The 14,073-nt window shown below is 33.9% G+C and overlaps 1 protein-coding gene across 5 annotated transcripts in view; it reads right to left on the bottom strand.

The window, feature by feature from the left end:
• LOC148942202 (uncharacterized) overlaps window positions 1-14,073 on the bottom strand; it is a 138,393-nt gene that overhangs the window by 22,171 nt on the left and 102,149 nt on the right. For all 5 annotated transcript variants that reach the window (XM_089103570.1, XM_089103571.1, XM_089103569.1 and 2 more), the window contains 3 exons: window positions 9,923-10,266; window positions 7,260-7,400; window positions 2,889-3,002 (listed from right to left, as the gene is read on the bottom strand). In XM_089103570.1, the coding sequence (XP_088959696.1) occupies window positions 2,889-3,002; window positions 7,260-7,400; window positions 9,923-10,266 (599 nt within the window). The remainder of the gene's footprint in view (window positions 1-2,888; window positions 3,003-7,259; window positions 7,401-9,922; window positions 10,267-14,073) is intronic.

Here is a 14,073-nt window from a genome sequence, read left to right as displayed (position 1 = left end):
TATCTTAGTTTAGCTTTATTTTTGTTTAGCATTAGCTTTAGTTTAGCTTTAATTACAGTTTCAGTGAGTTTCCTTTTTTTTCTAATACCACGATCATACCGATCGAAGCCTCCGGGCGAAGTTACACCTACACAAACTCAGATCTTATAATTCACATGTTTTGGCACCATCTATCTAAACAATATTGGGTTCATTCTGTATTTATCAGACCTGAAATAGATGGCACGCATGTTGCGAACCAAACGAAACTGCAGAGATACCGCGGCTGCAGAACCGGTACCAAGGCAAAAAACTAAGAGAACGATCAAAAATGAGGTTTTTAAAGGCCAAACAAAAATACTGAAGAAACACACAAAGCGAATATTTCGAAAAAACATAAATTGAGGTCATAAATTAAGCAGCTATAATTCTCTTTTTGAATTCCGTCCCAACCTAAGCTAAGCTCAGAAACTTGTTCTTAATGAGCTCTACCCCCTTTCTATGTGCCATCCTTCCTATCTGAATAAAAAAAATCTCAAAATACTTAGTTTGTATTTCATTAAGAGACGAGCTCCTGAACTCCTGACAAGTCTAGCTTATAATAGTGCGTGATAGATAAAGAGACTGACAGATCCAGACTACTTCAAATTATGAATAAAAAAAAACAACTAAGATTTAAACGATAGTAGAAACTGGTATTTTGTCTGCATAAGGACACACCCCCTCAGGACAAATCACCCTCCAGTGAGTTTGACATAAATACCTCCCCGACTTAAAAAAAGGGAATTTCCGTACTCTACTAGGTGGAAAGATTGAAAGTCGCAACAACATCTTAGGAAACATTTCCAGTCTTGTAGGCAAAACGCACACTTTATAAGCTCAGAAATTCATAGCGAAATTGTTGAAGCTTGCCAGAAAACACTTACGAGAAAAAGTATCCCATAATGTCGACAGCGCGAAGTACTTCCAGATTAGCAGAATGAAAATCCTGATAGCTCTAAATTAGACGACCATTATTGGTATACAATCAATAAAATTTCAAGCAGGCAATGGTCCTATTCTTCAGGAACACTTCAAATAATTCATGTGTTTAGAAAGAAGAACGAGCAAACATATGACCGAACCCTCGTTCCTGGATTAAAGCAACTAGACAATATAAATAATTTCCTTACAGATCTAGGATATGGTGCTGCTACATTTATGAGTAAAAGACTAAGACTTGAGTAAGCGTATATCAGCACTAAAGGCTGCGAGTGCTCACTGTTTTTCACACAGATTGGACCTTGCTATCTCAAACTCTAATAAAATAAGAAGCATTAACGATTACTTCGACACTGATCATGAAATTCAGGATGTTTGAAACACCAAAATAGTTTAAAAGTGGAAAATTTACAACACTGCACCAACTCCCCAATATTGGCGTTTTAAGTGAAGAAACGCCTTGTGCTGTTTGAAAAGATAAAGTCAGAAGTTGCAAACAAAATCTAGCTCCCATAATCCTCAGACTACATATTCATGATTTGGAAAGAATCCATATCTTTTATATGCAAGTTTTTCGTCGCCTAGCCCCCCCCCAAGTCCGGTGTTACAGTCCCTACATGGTTTCTGACGCTTAGAATTCTGTAATTTACTCAATTTATGTTTTGATGGTCAAATGATAGTCTTATAACTCATTTGGAACTTACTTGTGGCTTGTAAGTTATCAGTTAAGTGTAAAATTGCGCCTCAGGTGAGGACTAGCCAAGAAATTGCACATAGAGGGTAAACGAATTTCACTTATTATGCATTGTAAGACTGAAAGAGTTACGGGAGACCCAAGAAAAACCACGAAGTAAATCGTTCAAATATTATTGAACTGGAAACATATGACAAAAAATTAATACATGTAAAAGTTATATTCAACTTTTTCACTGAAGCCATTAAAATGTCTTTTTCATCTATTAGATACTGAACGAAAAAACATCCTTCTTTTTAGCACTTAATTTCTCTGACTTTGAACCTACAATATGAAATACTACTACACCGCAGAACCAAGCCGCCCATGGCCAACACAGCTACGCACACTCCTCCTCCATCCCAATCTATTCAAAAACATCCTCTTTACACCCTCCCTGGAAGCTCCCATCTCACTAAAACCGTTCCTTGCGACATCCTCCCACCCCAACCGAAGACGACCTGCTTTCCGTTTAGCCCTATACAATTGGCTGAAAAGGACAATCTTTGCCAACCTGTCCTCTTTCATTCACAGAACGTGCCCTAGCCATCCAAACCTTTCTCTCATTATAGCCCTAGAAGCGTGATTGAACCACACTTTTCGTACAGCCTACTGTTTGTAATACAGTTAGTCAGTCGGGTACCCAAAACAATCTGTAGGCAATTCCTCTGGGAAACATCAAGCAAATCTTCTTCCATTTTTCGGAGCACCCATGCTTCAGAACACTTTTAATTTGCAAACTGAACTTCCTGCGCACTGATATCTTAAAATATCCGAAAAAGGATTCATGTCACACAGCAATTGAAGGATATGAGAACAAACTGCTTTGCAGTAGAGGAGAAACATTGAAATTATTTACGTAATTAATGTTCAGGAAATTCTTTACATCTGCAACTTTTATTTCTTTGGTGTCTTCGCAAATATGTAGACATTAATTTTAAGTACAACAACTTTGCTATAGAGAAAAACAGCGTGGGTTGTAAGAGAAACGTTTACAAGCGACGATCTAGATCAGTTTTACACTGCATCAGCCTTCTAGAAATAAATTGTTTGTTTTTTTTAGAAAATTATCGTTCTTCTCACTACGCCCAACTCTTCCTCTCCACTTCAAAAAACAACTCTTGGTCTCTACAAATATAGAATTGCGTAAATTCCCGTATTTTATAATGTAGAGCTTTGGAGATTGTATACTTACATCTACAGGATTGATCTGCGTTGAAGCGTCACGACATAATTTCTCTGACGTAGGAAGTTGCATATTGGTCTTTAATGTGTTGACATTATCTTGTCTAGTTTTAAGCTCCCTTCCCTGTGAAACAGAAAATTAAATTATCAAAAATGATCGAATGTTTATTGGATAAAAGATGAGATTTGGCACAAGTTTAGACTGAATTAAGGTAGTCAAGCTATTTCAAGCCGGACTAGAAAATTTAATATCAAAATGGGCGTATCAGCAGACGCCCAGGGTGTCCTTTGACAATCTAGGAGACAAAATTCTACACACAACTGATCTAAAGCTTATTCACATGAAAACCACTTTTGATTTTTTACCTCACCTTTGTTTTAATTAAAGTCTTTTTTAGCGAATTAGACTTTCTACTGTTTTCTTTTCTTTGCCTTAAGCCTTATTTTGTGCTAGAGATGCCTATTCGTTATACAGCCGACATATTCCCTTAGGTTTTTTAATCAATGTCTTTAAAAAATTCCCCATTCAAAATAACTTTTGGTTTTGCTTATATTCTCGTGGTTTCTACCATGTTTCCATAATTTCGACTATATTCCGATTAATTTGGAGCATTTTCCCGCTTCCTAAAATCCGACCCCCAAGGAAAAAGCTCCTGTATACACATGTAAAAGCCCCACAAGTTATTATTCATTTTCAAAATAAATAGTAAAATGTTAATTTTTGGTCATGAGATGTTGCATAAAAACTGAATTCTACTGGTTAATAAGAAGAAAAAATCTGAACTTTGTTAATAAACAATCTTACATATTAAACTAAATTTGCAAATATGTAGAAAACAAAAAGACATCATTTTTCCATTTTTTAACGATAGGATTTTTCAGGTTGTAGCATAATCAGAAAAAAAAATATATAAACCCCCATTTTTTTTCTAGTTAAGAAAACATTCATAGTATTTCAAATAAACGTAATCACAGCTATTCCGATAAGCGGCGCAAAACTACATATTTAGACAAGACAATTGACTTTTAGGTCAAGATGTTCCATTGTTCATTTTCAACAATATCCATTGATCAAGGGGATAATGCTCTATTAACAAAATTAGCATTATTAAGGAATTCACGGAAGGCGTAACCATTAAAGAATTCGTAACTCTTTTCAGTGCGGACAAAGATAACTTGAATCTTTAAATCACCGCTTAGCGAACTATGGCACTATTAATGAAACAAAAGTAATACATAGTTGTCTTTTATTAGAATTTTATTACATTAGTAATGAAGAATGAACATAGGATGGAATTTTGTAAGGTCTTTTAATCAAAAAAAAAAAAAAAGATGTATCTTTAAGTGAAAAAATGTCCGCAGGTGCTAATAAGAATAGCTATTAATGAAACAATGTTCTATTGTTTAAAGAGACAATGTATTATTGTTTATTCTCTGAAATGCAATGTTCAGTTGCAATAAATAATAGTCTGTCTTGAAGCGAGGAGAAAATTATAAAAAAAGTATGATAAAAATAATATTTTATTAGTCAAGAAAAATAGTGGATGCTATTTCTGTAGTCATAAACTATTCAAGCCACAGGCTTTAAAGAAAGCGGAAAACCTATAGGAAAGGGCAGGCAACATCCCAAGGGAAAATAAGAGAATAATCATTGAACAATGGATATTGTATAAAATGAACAATGGAACATTCTTGACCTACAGATGTCTTGTCTATATATGTAGTTTTGCGTGGCTTATCGGAATAGCTGTGATTGATTTTATTTGAAATACCATGAATGTTTTCTTAACTAGAAAATAAAAAAGGGAGTTTGTATTTTTTTTCTGATTACGCTACATATTACCCTTCCCATCATTCAATGATGTCCCCATCATTGTTCGCATTATCGGACCTATTTATTTATTTTTTTTATTTCTGATTACGCCTCTTTTTTTTTTTACAAATTTGACTGATTTTTTATACAACTAATATATGTTAAAAAATTTTTACATTCCTGACTACTTCGTGATACTTGTGTTTGCATTACATTACTTAAAGTACCTTTACTGAACTAAAGATTTCTACTGGTTATATTGCTTGCCATTACATGATTGAATTTTAAATATTCTCTCCCTTCTCCCAATACTAAAATGATACCTTTACCTGACACTAAATAAATGGGATATGATAGCAATTCTACATGACTCAATTTTAAATATTCTCTCCCTTCTCCCAATACTAAAATGATACCTTTACCTAATACTAAACTTATGTGATATGGCAGTAAATTCTAAACATAAAAACTCTGTTTAAGTAAACATAACATATATAAGGAACGCAGAGTTTGCGTTTTGGAGTTAGTTTTGATCAGAGTATAGATATAGCTGCGACTCATGATAGACCCTTGTTTTGTGTTAGTGACGAGACTTAAACTATGAACTATTAGTAAGTCTTGTAAAAGCAGTTATTTAGCACAGAGTTACTGAGACCCAATTGATATTATTTTCATGTTCAATAGACTTGTTGTGTATTAACTCTGATCAGTAACTCTTGCATATCGAAGTATTGCGATCTTATCCGCATCTAAGTGGATTCTTGTATTAGCTATTTAACTACTTAATAAATGTTTTGTGTTTTTATTTGAGTTTGTCTATAGTAGTATGTCTCAGATTAGTCCTGTGTCTCCAATTTGCTCCTATAAGGAATTTGATACCGACCTAATGTATAAACTTTAAAAATAGCCTAGTAATTGACTTCTTTAGACTTCGCGGCTATGGCTTTGTGTGAACGCTTCTTAAAAAGCAGAATCGAAGGAAGATATTAAGAGAATGAAACTAACTACTACTCCCAATAATTACATCATATCTTCTCTAGAATATAATTACGTTAAATCCTCCCCAGAGTAAATTATTCAATAAATTCCCCCGGAACAAGGTTAAGGTATATGTTCCCTCTGAAGCAAGCGATTTTACGTCAATCCTGCAGCTGTACCTTTGACAAAACGGACAAAATACTTAGATCATTGGATTAATTAGTCTCAGATACATCCATTCGCCAAGCCAGAATTACAATATAATTTACACTTTTTCTTGGCGAAGATACAGAACTTTCTTGAAATAGAGTGGATTTGTCCTTTTTTTCAAAGATTTTGAACCAATTTTTAACGTATTTTAAATATGAAAAACCACGTCCAACTTATTTCAAAAATAAAAATCGGCAGATAGATACAGTTGAATGTCAGCTATAGAGTGATATCAAAATTGTCTTTCTTTGCTGATATACGAAAAACGCAGGAGAGCAGAAAAATAGCATAATAAAAATTGCGCAGGAAACATAAACCTTAACTAATCACTATCACCATCTAATAATTCCTCAGACGAAGAATTAGAATTATTTTCTCAGATAAATCTTGAATTACGTTCTTCAGCAAAATCAAGAGCATTTTTATTTTTGTAAATACTTTCTCGGACCTTTCCATTTATAATTAAATTGACATGAAAACGATAAACTTCATTAAGGTAGTGATACTTGACATACAAAACTAAAAAAAAATGTAGTAATAATAAGAAAAATCAAAATATTTTGGCTTCACATGTGATAAAATTAGCTTCAACAAGAAAAACGCATAAGAAAAAAACTACCTTAAACGAATTAACAAATACATACAGAGTTAAGTAAAGACACATACCTAAAACCACACAAAAGTTAAATGAAAACAAAAAAAAACTCACATCCAATAAAAATAAAGCTGTTAATTTTTTTTTTTAAAGTCAATATGATAATTCAAACACAGGACAGTATGACTAATTTTCACTTTCGTGTATATCTGAGTTGTCTTCTGATATTACATTCTAACAAAATAAAACAATCTTTTCACTAAATTATTAAAATACTCTTGTGTTTAAAGATTTGAACGATTTTCATTACTTCGACAATAGAGCCGATTATATATATATATATATATATATATATATATATATATATATATATATATATATATTGTACGGGGACACGCATGTATTCTGACTGTATATATTTGTTCTTCATTGTCATTTATCTTTATTTTAAACATTTTTCATTTTTCAATACCCTTTTCCTTAGCTGCTCTGAATGGTCTTTGTAGATATATAATAAAATATGCTCTTGAAATGACATCACTATAAAACTTTTCTCAAACTCGTGACCCATCTAGATGTTTTTTTTACACCAGAAAATCCCAAGATGTCAATTTTCAGAAAAAAATATGGAGCCGTTTTTGACAAAAAAATTATAAATACACAATTATTGCTCGTTTATTTTTGTGTAATTATTCAAATATTAATGTCTATAATATATTTGGTGGTTGGTATTGGCAAAAGGACGCAGAAACAAATAAAAGATGAAAATGGACAAAAAAACTCACGTGTTGACAATAGATTTTAATCTTCGACGCCAAATTCATCATCATATTCCGCCCTTCTTGGATTTCTCGTCGAAGCTCGCTGATATAGCTCTGGTCAGTAATGTGTCGGACTAAATACCGCATAACAAGATATTCAAGTCTCTATAAGAAGTATAAAAAAATAAGATAAATTGTGGCAATCTAATACATGTATTCCCTATAGTATTAAAGAAATTAAATTGCTACATATTAAATGACACCTGACATACTTCGACATGCACCAACGGTAGAATTTGCAAAATTGATCTTGTGGATTTTCGGAATGATTTTTCGTCATTCAATTTTTGCCTTCTTTCCTTAATTACGTAATTAAAAAAGTTATGACAATAAGCCTCTAAAGTGTGACCAATAAAGCATTTGATAAATTGAAAAAAACTATACACAGAACTCTTATACCTCTCTGACCAGTACTTTATCATGACATGGAGCTCTTTAACGCCTTCTGCAATTGTTCTTTCAATGCATATCAGACTGTATGATTCACCAATATATTTCACTAAACGTTTACAAAAGCAAGAATACAAATTGCTTTTGTAAGCAGATAACTAATTCTAGTTTTGCTAAGGCTGAAGTGTTTTGACCTCTCAAATGAGGGGAATGTTGTCGAAGATGGTTCACTAGTCTCATTGGTAAAAGTTCATGAATCTAAGATAGCATTCTTAATAGTCAATAGAATCTCTGATTTCTGATTTCAGTCACCGGCACAGGAAATACATTTTAGTATGGGGGTGCTCTATTTATGAGCTAATGGACATTTCAATTTCACCTATTTGAGCTCAACCTTACTTCAGCATTTGAACCTCAGCATTCGATATTACCTCAGGACATTAAACAGAGATTAGAAGATTAGCACATAGTAGAGATTACCAACGATTAGATTAGCAGAGATTAGCAGAACGTTTACAATCAAAAATTCCTTTTAGATTGTCATTGAGAATAGAGCTTTCATTCTTAAAACAAGAATTAGTAAAAAATCTTGTGGGAAAAACCTGTAAAAAGCTCGACAGGGTTGAGTTAAACTGTGGAAATCCTTTGCAGGGTATGGTGATGGTGACATAGAGATAGTCATCGGAATCGTGGATTTCCTCTCATTCTACACACCTGGTCAATCATGGGATCTGACTTCGACATCACAAACATTTCTCTTTCTTAAGGAAGAATACGTATTCTTGGGAATACAGTCGACCAAGGTAATTTTATAAACACCTTCAAGTTTGATGAGGAGAAGGGTTAAAACTAAAAACCACTTGTTTTGTTCTCGTCATTGCACACAGGATACGAGACATTGAACATAAACTTAACACAGAAAAGTTTAGGATTTGACATTATTGAAGTATCCAGCAGACAACGATATAAAATTCAAAGTTGTACGCTAGCAACTGAGTTGTGAACTAACAACTATCTCTCACATCTACGTGTTCGGGTTTTGAATACTTTTAAAAGTACTTATTTTTTATAGCCACCACAATCAAGTTCTTGGTCTGAGTAGAACCGTTTTTTTCTATATTTCAGAGTGTACTCTGTGATAATAACAACATAAGTACCCTTATAAAATTGGATATAGGCCACTGTCTTTGGCACTTTGCAGTTCCTAATCGTAGAAATCCATCGAAAATAACTCATCGTCTTCGGTGGTATGTCAAAGCATCATCCGCCTAGTCTTTTTCTATTCGCTTCAGAAAAGAACGATGGAAGTTCATTATATATTTCCATCAACTTATTCAAACCATATAAATAACACAGTGTTTTTCAACGTGAAATATCTGGAAATTAGAAGGCGAGCAGTTCTTATAAATTGCAGAGCGTCATTGCTGTCCTAATTGAACCATGGCTATGATATAATACTCTATGACTCTCTGCATAGTTTTCTTCACAATAACAAATTCACCGTCTTGACCCATTTGAATCTTATTATAGGGTTAATTTGTTTACTGTTTTAACTAATGATCATTCATAGATTACCGGGAAATGATACTTGGTTATCAAATAGTAAATGTAAAAATCCACATAAAAATGACAACTCTAAATAAAAAATACGATGAGTACACATTTAAAATAGTGTATTTGAGTTTTCCCAACATTACTTTATAAGAACTCCTGAGACTACTGACAAGAAATCCGAGGAACATATCTAAACTAAACATACTAAGTGCATTTTTGACAAATCATGGCCATATGAAATGTTTAAGTTAGAATCATGCACATATTTTCAGTTTTCATGATTTGATGACGCCAATTAAGGTCCTTGGTATTACCCAGTATACACCCCCCCCCTTCGCCATATTTTTACAGAAACATGGACGTTATGAATATTGTTGACTATCTTTGAAAACTAAAATAGAAAAAAAAACAAATCTTAAAATTCCCTTAAATAGTTTCAATCGCTTTAACCTGAGAGAATGACATGCTCAGTAAAGTAATCAGTAAGATACAACCTAGTAAAGGCCAAACCACGGCCCATAGTAAAAATTTTTTTTAATGCGTTTTAAAATATGATATTGACGTTATAACTCATCTATGTCCTTCACTTGTTCTGCTCCACCCCTTAGAGGTTAACTTACAGCGTTGTAAACACTGGTAACATGATATTTATAAGCTGATTGCTATATTATTAGAAAACTCACCTGCCTAGATATTGTTCTTACGAGACTTTCTAATTTCTGGTTCTCTGAACATGGTGCATCCACAGGCTTAGAAGATGGTGTCGTATCTCCGTTTGATGTTTTGTTTTCTAACGCCTCCTTTTCGAGCAAAGCTAATGCAACATCAGTCATATTAGAACTGGGTAGCGAAACTCCCAAGTCTATTTGTCCATTTTCACTCACATCACTTATACTGTCAGATTGCGAACTTGAGTCTTTAGGTTCACCTTGATCCTTGTTTTGCGACGAAATCGGTGAAGAATTGAGCGACAAAGATTCCCTGGAAGTGCTTTGCTCACCATTGGAAAACATTCCATCTTTAGGATCTTAAAAAAATTCTAATTTAAAAAAACCTTGTGTAGAAATGACCTCAACCGTGTGTTTCCATCACAATTTCCATATTTTATTCAGTTATCTAGCGTGGCGGGTGGCTGCCCTACGCAGCAAACAAATCTGATGCCACTTTGTCGAGAAATATTTATATTAACATTCAAATTGCATTTTGTTTATCTATGGGCAAGTAATGCATAAAATTTTTTATGATTGATGGACACAGGGATCTCAGAGGTTAAAATTCACAAATTAACTTCTTAATCAAAGCAAAAAAGGACTTTTTGATAGATAAATTGAATTTTAGGGACCATAGGGACCTTCGCTTCAATTCAGCGCCTTTGCGGCAGCTCTGATAAGAAGTAAGAACTTCGCGATGATTGTAACGTAAAGCGCATGATAGAATTCTTCATGACAAAATCCATGATGTTATTTAAGTTTACTAACATTCCATGAGAATTAATGTTCTTTGGGGCTTAAAACTATTGGATTGAAGGGCTGTAGAGCCGTTTAGACCTGGCATGAGCATGAAGAGAAGTTTTGACTGATTTTATTTCACTTAGTTGCTTAAAGAACGATCGTAAAGAACGAAAATTGTGAACTGCAGTCAAAACGAACAGGATACATTTACCAGCAATACAAAGGGTTTTGAATATAATATTGAAACATGTTAAACAGAATGGACTTAGCTAATACAGATTCAACACACTGCGTAGGCTCGTATTGCTTTGAATATATTTTCATCTTTCAAACGAAATTTTCACTCAAAGTATTGTCTGTATCAATTTCTGTTCGTAAAAAACTTACTAATCAATTTAAGCAGGAACGACTCTTACAAAACTGCCAGTCATTGGGGCCTAGAATTTTGACCGATGTACATGCTTTTTTCACAGGTCTTTTGACCTCCAAGAAGTTTTTTTTTTAACCTTTGATGAGGTTAAGAATTACATCTGAACAGCAAACTACAACAAATAACAATGAGATCGCCACCTCTTATACCCCCCTAAGGCCTAGAGTGTCATCTACATTTTGCTTAACACGATATACATTTCAATCAAATAAGTTTTTATATACCACTAGCTATCCCGTCCCGCGTTGCTGCGATCTTAAAATAAAGCAAGTTAAGAAAAATCCTCCACCAGAAAATTCCCCTTACATAAAACTCTCCCTCCAATGAAAATTCCCCCCTTCCCCGTAGAAGATTCCCCGCGTATTAATAATGGTTACACATTTCAGTTTAAAAGTATTTGAGAATTTTTGCCAGAAAATTCACCCGCAGACTGTTCTCCTTCAGATAAGTCACCACCCCCATCCCGTGGAAATTCCCCCGATTGTTCCCCTTCGTTGGGGAATAAGTCCATAAATCGAAAAATAAAATAATGCACTGAATCGATAAACAAGAACATCGTTTTTGCTAACGTCATCCTTTCCACAAAAGAGTTAATCCCAGACCACAGTATAAGTAATATACAGTAACGAACTGTTTCTCAAAACCACTGTATACAAATAATAGATAGTATGATCTTTCCCTATTTCAACCATTATAAAAACCCGGACCAAAACGCAAGTGCTCCGGAGAATGTTTAGACAACTATAAACATAAGCGACGTTCGATTTTTTCACGGGTAGACATGTCAGATTTCTCTTGAACGCAAAATTTGGCTTCAACATTGTAAAACTAAATTTTAAAGAATACAAATTTAAATTAATTTAAATATTTTAGGAATTGTGCCGTAAAAGGTCTAAGATTATACAGACTCAGCAGTAAGAATACATTTTATTTATTTTCTTGTAAACAAACGGGAAAAACATTCTATAACAGGAACTTTTCTAGCGTAAAGCCCCGTAAAATTTTGGATCTGTCACTAAAATGTGTGATGTCCTTCAATTTTCTGAAAACTCACTAAGAATTTTACGAAAAACACTTCTTAACAGACTTTTGGTATTTTCTTGGATAGAGCAATTGTTGCAACTTTTACCACAGCAACCGATGATGAGAACCCAAGTCCTAAAATTGGTCTCAATCAGGAACCCTTATCGCTATCTAAATTCACAAAGTGCAAAGATTTTCAAACAGAGGTGTTGATTCTTTAAAGTTCAGGGAAGGTCTGAGAATTTCATACAAAAACATTCATACAGAACAAAACTAGCCCTTATATCGGCTCTCTGCCAAAACAGGTAATCAGCCTTTTTCAAGTCACCCACGAACTACAATCTGAGAATATAAATATTACGACGTGAAAATAACAAAAAGAAAAGAAAAAACGATAAACCATCACAGCTATTCCACCAGTTATTAGAAGAAAAACAAAGATCATCTATCAAATTTCGAATGACATTTCTATGGCCCAAAAAAGAGCATAAACGAGGAAAAATTAAATGAAAATTAAAGGAAATTAAAGGGAAAACAAAATAAAACGGAAATTAAAGGGTACATTCCTTACCAATAAAGAAAAACAATAAAAAAAGTTTTGACGCTCCACGGCGCAATATTACCATCTAAAACAATAGACTATTGTGAAACCTAATACATAATCTGTACAAAATCTGTTAGGTTGCCCTGCCCCTTTGTGGTAGAAAATTTCGTGCCAAACTACAAATACTCCCGCCACTTCGTGGATCTCTCCCCACTATTTATGAAATTAGGGTTTTTTCCCTGTTGCAGTATTGATTAGAAGTTACCGCTAGAAATTTCCTTATTTTCACAAATTTAATCAACCCCCTCCCCCCTTTTTAGAAATCCTACATAAGCCAATCAGTTAAGTCATACCTGTTAGATGGGACAGTTGCAAACCACTTCGCCGGCTCACCAAGTTTCTTTCTGCTTTCGCAATTACGAATAATGCAAACTCGCAACATTTTTCTGTGACTGACAAATATATACCGACCCGCTAATGTCAGAGTAAATGGGAGGAGCTGTTTGTACGCGCCGAGAATGAAGTGCCAAAAATCATCAGCCTTGATCTTACTGTTATATTATCTATATACAGTGCTCCAAACATGACACATTTCATAGCATGTAGTTAGGCAAGTTGACGTACCGTCAGAGCAATACGTCAGCAGAAGTATATACGTCAGAGCCATAGTTTCAGTTGCAACTTGGTTTTCCATTGGAAACAATTCATTACGTGTGCGCGAGGGCGGGGTCACGAGGCTTGTGTGGTTTTAGATATGTGTCAAAAATTTTCAATGGAGAGTTTAGGACTTTTCACTACTGAATATTACCTTCACTGTGTCCCAGACTGAATAAAGTTATCCTTCACCCTATATTCATATCAGTTACCTAATTAATTTATTTTGATTAAATATGAAATTTAGATTTGAAAAGCATTCTTGAATACCGACTCCAGAGTTTACTGAAAGAGATTTTTCCATTTTGGAAGTGTCTTAGATGACAGAATACAAAATTCAACAACTCATTAATAAAATATGACTAATTTGACCCGAAAGAACTGTCAATTATTTCTGTTCAGGGGTCTCTAATTTGAGTCGTCACGAAAAATATTAAGAGAGCCTTGGGAGGGTGGTGGTGGTAATTTTATACCTAAAAGCTTCGCAAGGGAGTACAAGCAACTTCTTAAGGTTTCTTGGCTATCTGATGAACAATGTAGTAATGTACACAGGAAAAAGACAGACAGATACACATACTAATCAGGCTTACAGTGGGAAAGTATTTTATTTTCCAATTGTGCAATATTAAAATGAAAAAAGGATGATGCAATTAGCATAATGTTTTACCTAGATGTATTTCGTTGTCAATATGCATTTCTGTTATTCGGGATAATTAACGAAGAATTAGATTT

Source organism: Artemia sp. Qi Xiang Cuo, chromosome 17 (assembly GCF_049724085.1).
Source record: "Artemia sp. Qi Xiang Cuo chromosome 17, ASM4972408v1, whole genome shotgun sequence".
In the NCBI taxonomy this organism is placed as follows: Eukaryota; Metazoa; Arthropoda; class Branchiopoda; order Anostraca; family Artemiidae; genus Artemia; species Artemia sp. Qi Xiang Cuo.
This window is presented reverse-complemented; position numbering and strand designations above follow the sequence as displayed.